The sequence below is a fragment of the Oncorhynchus mykiss genome, chromosome 4 (genome assembly GCF_057628025.1).
Source record: "Oncorhynchus mykiss isolate SJ-2025 chromosome 4, ASM5762802v1, whole genome shotgun sequence".
In the NCBI taxonomy this organism is placed as follows: domain Eukaryota; kingdom Metazoa; phylum Chordata; class Actinopteri; order Salmoniformes; family Salmonidae; genus Oncorhynchus; species Oncorhynchus mykiss.
This window is the reverse complement of record NC_143025.1, coordinates 86,597,944-86,609,993: the sequence shown is the minus strand read 5'-3', so window position 1 is coordinate 86,609,993 and position 12,050 is coordinate 86,597,944. Positions and strand designations below refer to the sequence as shown.

The window sequence follows — 12,050 nt, the reverse complement described above, 5'->3', positions numbered from 1 at the left end:
ACTCTATTCTTTGATTTTATTTTTTGTACTAGACCCCATTAGCGAGAACCGAGGCAGAACCGTGAGATCGTACAGTCTGAAGCCTCAATGATGTTCTAATTAGGAACAAGAAATACTAGTGTCAGGAGAGGTTGAGCTGTCAATCAGTGACTTATTAACCAATTACCCAATCAAAAGACTTGGATACCAATCAAAATCCCCCGATAGGTTAAAATCATAAACGGGCCAATAACATGGCAGCCCTATAATGGGAGAGCTCTTATCTAAACACATGGCAATGAACAGTTTGATCATAACAGTACTTATTTCATCTGACTTCGTCAAGGAATAACTCGTTAAAATGTATCGAAAAACATCTAAGGGAAGACTTGCTCTTTCTCACATTCCAACAGAAAATACTTTTACAAAACATGCACAGTTCACTGCTGAAACTCATCTCCTGGATTCACCATGGCTAAAAAGCGTAATTAATATTATGCTAATTGAAAAAATATAAACCATTCCATTTATTTTGTAGCTTTCAATAAAAATGGTGTTGTACACTAGTTTGATTAGTAGTTATTACAGTAGATAGCCAAATTAGTCTGATCTTCCCTTTATGATAGAAGCATGAAAGCCTTTTTAAATTTCACAGAATATTTCTGAAACATTATTTCATACGAAATGAATGCAAGCAAATGTGTTCCGCAGTCTCCAACCCTGTATGAAGCAGGTGTCCTCAGTCCGTTTACAGAGAACTACAGTATACAGCCTGACCAACAGAAAGAAAGACTACAAACCATCCTGTCTTCAGAGTCACAGATGAAGAGTTGGGGTAAAGCTCTCCGTTATTTCCCAACCTGAGAAATATGATTGTCTTACACAACGGTGTCCATTTTAGTTAAAACGTTTTTTTTTTTTTACATTTTCCTCTAAAAAATAAGATCGCTCCATTGACTCTTGGCTGAGGCAGTTTCGATTCCAAATGGCCTTGATGCGTTTGAAGAGATAAAATAATAATTTGTTAAACCAAAATACAGTAAACAAATGAGTGGTTACCATAGAAACAGCCCTATTTACGGTTCGACTGAGTGCTTTTGTAAAACATAAAACCCATAAAACAGTCAACTTCATCACATGGTCAACCTAGAATAATAACAAACAAAAAGTCTAAATAAACGATAAACAATAATGCTATGTCTTTATACATATTTTACACAAGTTTTAAAAGTGATCTCTATAGTTTTGTGTTAATAATAGACATCTCTTATGAGCACAGGGCGCTAGGTATGTACGTCACAGTGGGTAACACAAATTAACACTTTGGACGCTAATGATAATTATTCTAATGCTAGCATTAGCTAATGCTAATTATGCTAATCAACCAGAGAGACAAAACTGACAGAGAAGCTAACTGTTTTTTTATGGGAAGTACTATGAAGGAGTGGGATGACATTGTTCCTAGACACTGATCCACAGTCAGTTCTGTATGTGACCTCTAAATGCTCAAGATCGGGGTTGAAGGAGAGTGAAGCTGATCCTAGATCTGTGCATACGAGACACTTGTAACCCAAAACGTACTATCTAACCATATCTGATGTTATCACATCGTTACTTTTGGGGACGTTTGGGGATTTTTTTTTTAATCTCACATGTTCCCCTGGGCCTGAAGCTCTGCTATGGTAACCATGCAGCTCTACCTGAAGCTCTGCTATAGTAACCATGCAGCTCTACCTGAAGCCCTGCTACAGTAACCATGCAGCTCTACCTGAAGCCCTGCTATAGTAACCATGCAGCTCTACCTGAAGCTCTACTATAGTAACCATGCAGCTCTACCTAAAGCCCTGCTACAGTAACCATGCAGCTCTACCTGAAGCTCTGCTATAGTAACCATGCAGCTCTACCTAAAGCCCTGCTATAGTAACCATGCAGCTCTACCTGAAGCCCTGCTACAGTAACCATGCAGCTCTACCTGAAGCCCTGCTATAGTAACCATGCAGCTCTACCTGAAGCCCTGCTATAGTAACCATGCAGCTCTACCTGAAGCCCTGCTATAGTAACCATGCAGCTCTACCTGAAGCCCTGCTATAGTAACCATGCAGCTCTACCTGAAGCTCTGCTATAGTAACCATGCAGCTCTACCCTGAAGCTCTGCTATAGTAACCATGCAGCTCTACCTGAAGCCCTGCTATAGTAACCATGCAGCTCTACCTGAAGCCCTGCTACAGTAACCATGCAGCTCTACCTGAAGCCCTGCTACAGTAACCATGCAGCTCTACCTGAAGCCCTGCTATAGTAACCATGCAGCTCTACCTGAAGCCCTGCTATAGTAACCATGCAGCTCTACCTGAAGCCCTGCTATAGTAACCATGCAGCTCTACCTGAAGCCCTGCTACAGTAACCATGCAGCTCTACCTGAAGCTCTGCTACAGTAACCATGCAGCTCTACCTGAAGCCCTGCTATAGTAACCATGCAGCTCTACCTGAAGCTCTGCTACAGTAACCATGCAGCTCTACCTGAAGCCCTGCTATAGTAACCATGCAGCTCTACCTGAAGCCCTGCTACAGTAACCATGCAGCTCTACCTGAAGCTCTGCTACAGTAACCATGCAGCTCTACCTGAAGCCCTGCTACAGTAACCATGCAGTTCTACCTGAAGCCCTGCTATAGTAACCATGCAGCTCTACCTGAAGCTCTGCTATGGTAACCATACAGCTCTACCTAAAGCCCTGCTATAGTAACCATGCAGCTCTACCTGAAGCCCTGCTATAGTAACCATGCAGCTCTACTTGAAGCCCTGCTATGGTAACCATGCAGCTCTACCTGAAGCCCTGCTACAGTAACCATGCAGCTCTACCTGAAGCCCTGCTATAGTAACCATGCAGCTCTACCTGAAGCCCTGCTACAGTAACCATGCAGCTCTACCTAAAGCCCTGCTATAGTAACCATGCAGCTCTACCTGAATCCCTGCTATAGTAACCATGCAGCTCTACCTGAAGCCCTGCTATAGTAACCATGCAGCTCTACCTGAAGCCCTGCTATAGTAACCATGCAGCTCTACCTGAAGCCCTGCTATAGTAACCATGCAGCTCTACCTAAAGCCCTGCTATAGTAACCATGCAGCTCTACCTGAAGCCCTGCTATAGTAACCATGCAGCTCTACCTGAAGCCCTGCTATAGTAACCATGCAGCTCTACCTGAAGCCCTGCTATAGTAACCATGCAGCTCTACCTGAAGCCCTGCTATAGTAACCATGCAGCTCTACTTGAAGCCCTGCTACAGTAACCATGCAGCTCTACCTGAAGCCCTGCTACTGTAACCATGCAGCTCTACCTGAAGCCCTGCTATAGTAACCATGCAGCTCTACCTGAAGCCCTGCTATAGTAACCATGCAGCTCTACCTGAAGCCCTGCTATAGTAACCATGCAGCTCTACCTGAAGCCCTGCTATAGTAACCATGCAGCTCTACCTAAAGCCCTGCTATAGTAACCATGCAGCTCTACCTGAAGCCCTGCTATAGTAACCATGCAGCTCTACCTGAAGCTCTGCTATAGTAACCATGCAGCTCTACCTAAAGCCCTGCTATAGTAACCATGCAGCTCTACCTGAAGCCCAGCTATAGTAACCATGCAGCTCTACTGGTTTACAGTGACACTGGTCCTATTCTAGGGAACTTCTTATAGAGCTCATCTGGGTTTCTATTCAGCATCAAACAATACAAAAGGGCCCAGGTTCCCAAGAGCATCTAAAGGCATCGTTAGTAACTTCGTAGGAGCATCGTTAAATCTCAAGAGCTGTTTCCCAAAACCAACGTTACTAAAATTGTACTTGAAAACCGCTTGTTATTTACTGACTGCATCAGACTGCTTGGCGTGTGAACAGCAAAGTACATCGTTAGATACCGACCGCGTCACTTTATACACAGAAAACCTCCACTAAACAAAGAATCGAGATGTTTATCCGTCTCTCTGTGTGACCGCCGAAAACTTCAGAACCAAGTTGAGTACAAATACAAAGTTGCCAATGTCTCTGCAATTAATACAAACAAGTGAAGGACAAAAATATGCTTCAAATTAAATGAGACATACTGCATTAAAAGATAAATAGCCCACCTACAGAATATACTATATATTGTATTTCGACGATACTGAAAGCAATTTCATGTTCATTCAATTTAGATTTTATTTTACTATTTGGCTCCTGTCTGCAATTTGTGCCTCATATCTAATGATGTGTAGCCTAACATGTGCACAGTGATGTTCCACATCTTGATAAAACTCCTTATTATAGGGTAGGCATTAGATTAAGCCGCCTCAATATTTGCAGTCTCTCTAGGTAGCTGATCCATCGTCAGTATTGTGGAATAATTCCAATGTTAAGGTGAGATTTGAATGGAAGAAAGCTGATCCGAGAGCAGCGATGCCTATCGTTCGATCCTACTGCCGTGTGAAACATGCTCCAACGAAGGCACTTAGCGAATGTTCCCTCTGTGTGGCGTTTTGGGAAACACATGTTACATCTTGGGCCTTTGTAGGAAAGACACGTTACATCTTGGGCCTTTGTAGGAAAGACGTATGTTACATCTTGGGCCTTTGTAGGAAAGACGTATGTTACATCTTGGGCCTTTGTAGGAAAGACACATGTTACATCTTGGGCCTTTGTAGGAAAGACACATGTTACATCTTGGGCCTTTGTAGGAAAGACGCATGTTACATCTTGGGCCTTTGTAGGAAAGACACATGTTACATCTTGGGTCTTTGTAGGAAAGACACATGTTACATCTTGGGCCTTTGTAGGAAAGACACATGTTACATCTTGGGCCTTTGTAGGAAAGACGTATGTTACATCTTGGGCCTTTGTAGGAAAGACGCATGTTACATCTTGGGCCTTTGTAGGAAAGACACATGTTACATCTTGGGCCTTTGTAGGAAAGACGTATGTTACATCTTGGGCCTTTGTAGGAAAGACGTATGTTACATCTTGGGCCTTTGTAGGAAAGACGTATGCTACATCTTGGGCCTTTGTAGGAAAGACACATGGTTGAAACAGTCGTAAGCCGAAGTTCCATCTCTATCGGGAAACCAGGCCCAGGAGAAGATGATGAAATCATCTTGTATGTATCTATGTAAACTGTCTATCCCCAAATCAATGATAGGAGGAACATGGCAAATCAGTGAAAGTAGCTGCCCGTTATCAACACGTTATCAACAAGTTCAAAATAAATGTATGTATGGTGAGTTGGCGAGGTGAGAGACAGATATCCATTCTGTGCCTTTCCTGGGTCCTATAATGTCCAGTCACATATACCAGGTCATATCTAGAAGGGATACAGTTTGTCAAATTAACGCCAAAAGTGGATTTGTTGCATTTTAGCTAACCTAAACATAATTCTCCTAACATGCTACGTTAAATTATCCTGCTGCGGAGGTTCTAACCTGCTACAAAAAGTCCATTTTGACAAAAGCTGCATCCCATCTGGACAAAAGCCATATCCCAGGGGAATAGTGGGTGATGGGAACTGTAGTGGGAGCAGGGTGTTATGAGTAGTGTAAGCAGTAGGAGTGGAGGTGGTGTCAGGTGAGCATAGTTAGTCTTCCTCTCTGGTTGCTGTGGACTACAGAGGGCCTTTGAACTGGTTGCCAGAGAGATGCTGTCTGATGGACGGCTTAGCTCCTGCTGCGTCGCCAAGCTTTCTCCACACCACCTGAACCCACATTCACACACACACACACACACACACACACACACACACACACACACACACACACACACACACACACACACACACACACACAAAGAAAACACAAACAAAAGGGTTATGTCCTCACTTTGTCTTTCACTAACTGAACCCATGGTAAAATCTCTGCATGTGAGATGAGAGGACCCAGGGTTTCTCTCTCTCTTTCTCTCTCTCTCTTTCTCTCTCTCTTTCTCTCTCTCTCTTTCTCTCTCTCTTTCTCTCTCTCTTTCTCTCTCTCTTTCTCTCTCTCTCTCTCTCTCTTTCTCTCAGAGATGGAGGAAGGTGAAGGCTTTAAATAATGGAGGGCGCGGAGGAGAGGAGAATACTCTGCTCTTTTTCCTGCCCCCTCAGATAGATTAATTGCTCTGACTGTTGGGCTGCGGGAGCCTCTTACAAAAGACTCCAATTAGAACACATGGAACAGAGACACAGAGGAACAACACACTCCCAATTAGAACACTGCTCCACAATGGAATAGAGACACAGGAACAACACGCTCCAATTAGAACACTGCTCCACAATGGAACAACACGCTCCAATTAGAACACTGCTCCACAATGGAACAGAGACACAGGAACAACACGCTCCAATTAGAACACTGCTCCACAATGGAACAGAGACACAGGAACAACACACTCCAATTAGAACACTGCTCCACAATGGAACAGAGACACAGGAACAACACGCTCCAATTAGAACACTGCTCCACAATGGAACAACACGCTCCAATTAGAACACTGCTCCACAATGGAACAGAGACACAGGAACAACACGCTCCAATTAGAACACTGCTCCACAATGGAACAACACACTCCAATTAGAACACTGCTCCACAATGGAACAGAGACACAGGAACAACACGCTCCAATTAGAACACTGCTCCACAATGGAACAACACGCTCCAATTAGAACACTGCTCCACAATGGAACAACACACTCCAATTAGAACACTGCTCCACAATGGAACAGAGACACAGGAACAACACACTCCAATTAGAACACTGCTTCACAATGGAACAACATGCTCCAATTAGAACACTGCTTGCAGGATGGGACAGACACACCGAGCGAGTGAGAGAGAGAGAGAGAGAGAGAGAGAGAGAGAGACTGTACAACAAAGCTACAGCTCCTCCTAGTGCTTCATAGCGTTGAGCAAAAATAGGCCAAGGCAATGTAGTTACAAGACCCAGAAAACCAATACTCATGTTTCTACCTGCACTAATAACGCATCAGGTGAGGGAGACAGATGAAAAGAGAGAGGAGAAAAGAAAGACTCCTTACATTACACATCTCTCTGACGATGGCCTTCTCCTTCTCACTCAGATCCTCCTCGTAGTCCTCTGGGCCCTGCTTCTTATCCAGGTTCTCATGCACCTCCAACACCTGGTACAATCAGGCATATGGTCATGAAACCAAGTTAGGGAATCAATGTGATTCATTGTTTAAAGCAGCAGTCTCTCACAACACATCAACAACAACCTAGTCCTGCAGATACAATGGATGCTCAAGTAAAAGTCCTTGTTTTGGGCTGTTATTTTAAAATAAATCAAATACACAGAGAAAATCATTTTAAAAACCAGATCCACAAATACACATGTATTTGAACCCAAGTCTGTGTGAGAGATAATGTCAAGTTGTCATACCTTCATAGCGTGGACCACAGACTCTTGTTTCTGAACACAGGGCAGGTAGCCTGTTACCGGGGTTGACTCACTGGTGGGGAGGCGACCAACCGTGCCCTGAGAGAGGAGAAAGACCGAGTTAGTCTGGTGGGGAGGCGACCAACCGTGCCCTGAGAGAGGAGAAAGACCGAGTTAGTCTGGTGGGGAGGCGACCAACCGTGCCCTGAGAGAGGAGAAAGACCGAGTTAGTCTGGTGGGGAGGTGACCATTCGTGTCTGCTATTCCAAACTATTTGTAATTGCTTGAAGTTACTTACTGTATAGGTAAGGCCTAACCACAAAAGTTAAATTCATGTTGTTCCTTCCCTTATTTTGTAGGTGAAACCCACCGTGTGAGATGTGTTAGCAGAACTGCCAGGTAAGGGTTCTATTCCTTGCTGGGTAAGGCTTTTGTATAAGTAAAGGTTTTGGACAGTGCAGAGAAACACACAGCTCCAGGTGGTGTTTACTATTCATATGATTGTTGAGACCTGGCTCAGTTCCCTGCATAATCAGTCTGTTTTAGGTCTTCCAGTACAGGGAGAGAGAAATACTGTCAGAAACTATGGTCCGTAGGTTAACACACTGTTAGAAACTATGGTCCGTAGGTTAACACACTGTCAGAAACTATGGTCCGTAGGTTAACACACTGTCAGAAACTATGGTCCGTAGGTTAACACACTGTCAGAAACTATGGTCCGTAGGTTAACACACTGTCAGAAACTATGGTCCGTAGGTTAACACACTGTCAGAAACTATGGTCCGTAGGATAACACACTGTCAGAAACTATGGTCCGTAGGATAACACACTGTCAGAAACTATGGTCCGTAGGATAACACACTGTCAGAAACTATGGTCCGTAGGTTAACACACTGTCAGAAACTATGGTCCGTAGGTTAACACACTGTCAGAAACTATGGTCCGTAGGTTAACACACTGTCAGAAACTATGGTCCGTAGGTTAACACACTGTCAGAAACTATGGTCTGTAGAATAACACACTGTCAGAAACTATGGTCTGTAGAATAACACACTGTCAGAAACTATGGTCCGTAGGATAACACACTGTCAGAAACTATGGTCCGTAGGATAACACACTGTCAGAAACTATGGTCTGTAGAATAACACACTGTCAGAAACTATGGTCCGTAGGTTAACACACTGTCAGAAACTATGGTCCGTAGGTTAACACACTGTCAGAAACTATGGTCCGTAGGATAACACACTGTCAGAAACTATGGTCCGTAGGTTAACACACTGTCAGAAACTATGGTCCGTAGGATAACACACTGTCAGAAACTATGGTCCGTAGGTTAACACACTGTCAGAAACTATGGTCCGTAGGATAACACACTGTCAGAAACTATGGTCCGTAGGATAACACACTGTCAGAAACTATGGTCCGTAGGTTAACACACTGTCAGAAACTATGGTCCGTAGGATAACACACTGTCAGAAACTATGGTCCGTAGGTTAACACACTGTCAGAAACTATGGTCCGTAGGTCAACACACTGTCAGAAACTATGGTCCGTAGGTTAACACACTGTCAGAAACTATGGTCCGTAGGTTAACACACTGTCAGAAACTATGGTCCGTAGGATAACACACTGTCAGAAACTATGGTCCGTAGGTTAACACACTGTCAGAAACTATGGTCCGTAGGTTAACACACTGTCAGAAACTATGGTCTATAGGATAACACACTGTCAGAAACTATGGTCCGTAGGTTAACACACTGTCAGAAACTATGGTCCGTAGGTTAACACACTGTTAGAAACTATGGTCCGTAGGATAACACACTGTCAGAAACTATGGTCCGTAGGTTAACACACTGTCAGAAACTATGGTCCGTAGGTTAACACACTGTCAGAAACTATGGTCTATAGGTTAACACACTGTCAGAAACTATGGTCCGTAGGATAACACACTGTCAGAAACTATGGTCCGTAGTTTAACACACTGTCAGAAACTATGGTCCGTAGGTTAACACACTGTCAGAAACTATGGTCCGTAGGTTAACACACTGTCAGAAACTATGGTCCGTAGGTTAACACACTGTCAGAAACTATGGTCCGTAGGTTAACACACTGTCAGAAACTATGGGATACAGTGTTAAAACGAGGAATAGGAGCGGACTATCTAGTGTCGGCGTGAATGAAATGAAGGCAGTGTTGTCTCACTAAAACACACACACTTGCACGAACGCATGTACACTCACACACCAACGTGACCTGAAAGTGGAAGTGGGGCAGAACAAAGAGAGAGCAGAGGGCCAACTAAATATAAAACCATGATGATGCTGATGGGAGAAGAAGCCATCCTAATAACTAACTATTAACTAAGAGAGAACAGGAAGTTCAGAATCATCTCTCTCTCGCTCTGTCTCTCTGTCTCTGTGTCTCTGTGTCTCTGTGTCCCTGTGCGTGTGTTCCACTAAGGCCATCTCTTACGCTTGGATGAACACATCAGAAGCCAGCCAATCAATCACAGTACAGACCATAATGAGATGGAGACGCGGAGACGTCATGACAACTGGACCAAAACAAGATGCACGGTTAAGGGCTGGCCTTAGGCACGATACAGCCCTTAGCCGTGGTATATTGCCCTTATACCACAAACCCCCGAGGTGCCCTATTCCACAAACCCCTGAGGTGCCCTATTCCACAAACCCCCCAGGTGCCCTATTCCACAAACCCCCGAGGTGCCTTATTCCACAAACCCCCGAGGTGCCTTATTCCACAAACCTCTGAGGTGCCTTATTGATATTATAAACTAGTTATGAACATAATAAGATATACTACGGATTTCAGCCAATCAGCATTCAGGGCTCGAACCACACAGTTTATAATAGAACATATAGTTCTGTATGTAGGGCCTTTGGACTGGGTCTTAGGTCTAGCTGTATGTAGGGCCTTGGGACTGTGTCTAATTCATTTCATAGTACATGATTCAGTTGAAACAGGCTCTGGGGAGACAGAAGCCTAAAGGCCTGGAGAGCCCGTGGTTTAAACTGGGTGGTTGTGATGTTAGAGAGAGAGAGTGGGAGAAAGACATGCAAGAGGATAGCTGTAAGAACAGCAGTGGGTAGATGTCTGTTTATAGTTAGTTAAGAGGTGTGTGTGTGTGTGTGTGTGTGTGTGTGTGTGTGTGTGTGTGTGTGTGTGTGTGTGTGTGTGTGTTCTCACGTTGTGCAGTGCATCTTGGCGTCGTGGCAGGGATGACAGCTGAGACTCAGAGTGGTACAGGGTCATCCCCTTCCTCAGGACACGCAGGTCCCCTGGGTTACACTGCTGTTGGGGAGACAGAGAGAGATTATCACACACTGTTCAATACCCACATCACAGCCCCCAGAACCTACCAACACACTGTTCAATACCCACATCACAGCCCCCAGAACCTATAAACACACTGTTCAATACCCACAGCACAGCCCCCCAGAACCTACCAACACACTGTTCAATATCCACATCACAGCCCTCAGAACCTACCAACACACTGTTCAATACCCACATCACAGCCCACAGAACCTACCAACACACTGTTCAATATCCACATCACAGCCCTCAGAACCTACCAACACACTGTTCAATACCCACATCACAGCCCTCAGAACCTATAAACACACTGTTCAATACCCACATCACATCACAGCCCCCAGAACCTACCAACACACTGTTCAATACCCACATCACAGCCCCCAGAACCTATAAACACACTGTTCAATACCCACATCACAGCCCCCAGAACCTACCAACACACTGTTCAATACCCACATCACAGCCCCCAGAACCTACCAACACACTGTTCAATACCCACATCACAGCCCCCAGACCCTACCAACACACTGTTCAATACCCACATCACAGCCCCCAGAACCTACCAACACACTGTTCAATACCCACATCACATCACAGCCCCCATACCCTATCAACACACTGTTCAATACCCACATCACAGCACCCAGAACCTACCAACACACTGTTCAATACCCACATCACATCACAGCCCCCAGAACCTACCAACACACTGTTCAATACCCACATCACAGCCCCCAGAACCTACCAACAGACTGTTCAATATCCACATCACAGCCCCCAGACCCTACCAACACACTGTTCAATACCCACATCACAGCCCCCAGAACCTACCAACACACTGTTCAATACCCACATCACAGCCCCCAGAACCTACCAACAGACTGTTCAATACCCACATCACAGCCCCCAGAACCTACCAACAGACTGTTCAATATCCACATCACAGCCCCCAGACCCTACCAACACACTGTTCAATACCCACATCACAGCCCCCAGAACCTACCAACACACTGTTCAATACCCACATCACAGCCCCCAGAACCTACCAACACACTGTTCAATACCCACATCACAGCCCCCAGAACCTACCAACACACTGTTCAATATCCACATCACAGCCCCCAGAACCTACCAACACACTGTTCAATACCCACATCACAGCCCCCAGAACCTACCAACAGACTGTTCAATATCCACATCACAGCCCCCATACCCTACCAACACACTGTTCAATACCCACATCACAGCCCCCAGAACCTACCAACAGACTGTTCAATATCCACATCACAGCCCCCATACACTACCAAAACACTGTTCAATACCCACATCACAGCCCCCAGAACCTACCAACA

At 44.8% G+C, this 12,050-nt stretch overlaps 1 protein-coding gene across 2 annotated transcripts in view; it reads right to left on the bottom strand.

Annotated features, from left to right (window-relative positions):
• Positions 1-2: 2 nt before the first annotated feature.
• Positions 3-12,050, bottom strand: part of LOC110522568 (coiled-coil domain-containing protein 85C-A) — a 117,597-nt gene continuing 105,549 nt past the window's right edge. Inside the window, exons 3-6 of one of the 2 annotated variants that reach the window (XM_021601026.3) lie at positions 10,567-10,668; positions 7,363-7,458; positions 7,001-7,102; positions 3-5,683 (exon numbers count right to left, since the gene is read on the bottom strand). In XM_021601026.3, the coding sequence (XP_021456701.2) occupies positions 5,594-5,683; positions 7,001-7,102; positions 7,363-7,458; positions 10,567-10,668 (390 nt within the window). In that variant the 3' untranslated portion in view covers positions 3-5,593. Of the gene's footprint in view, positions 5,684-7,000; positions 7,103-7,362; positions 7,459-10,566; positions 10,672-12,050 lie in introns of both variants that reach the window. The other variant, XM_021601025.3, reaches the window with a different exon arrangement.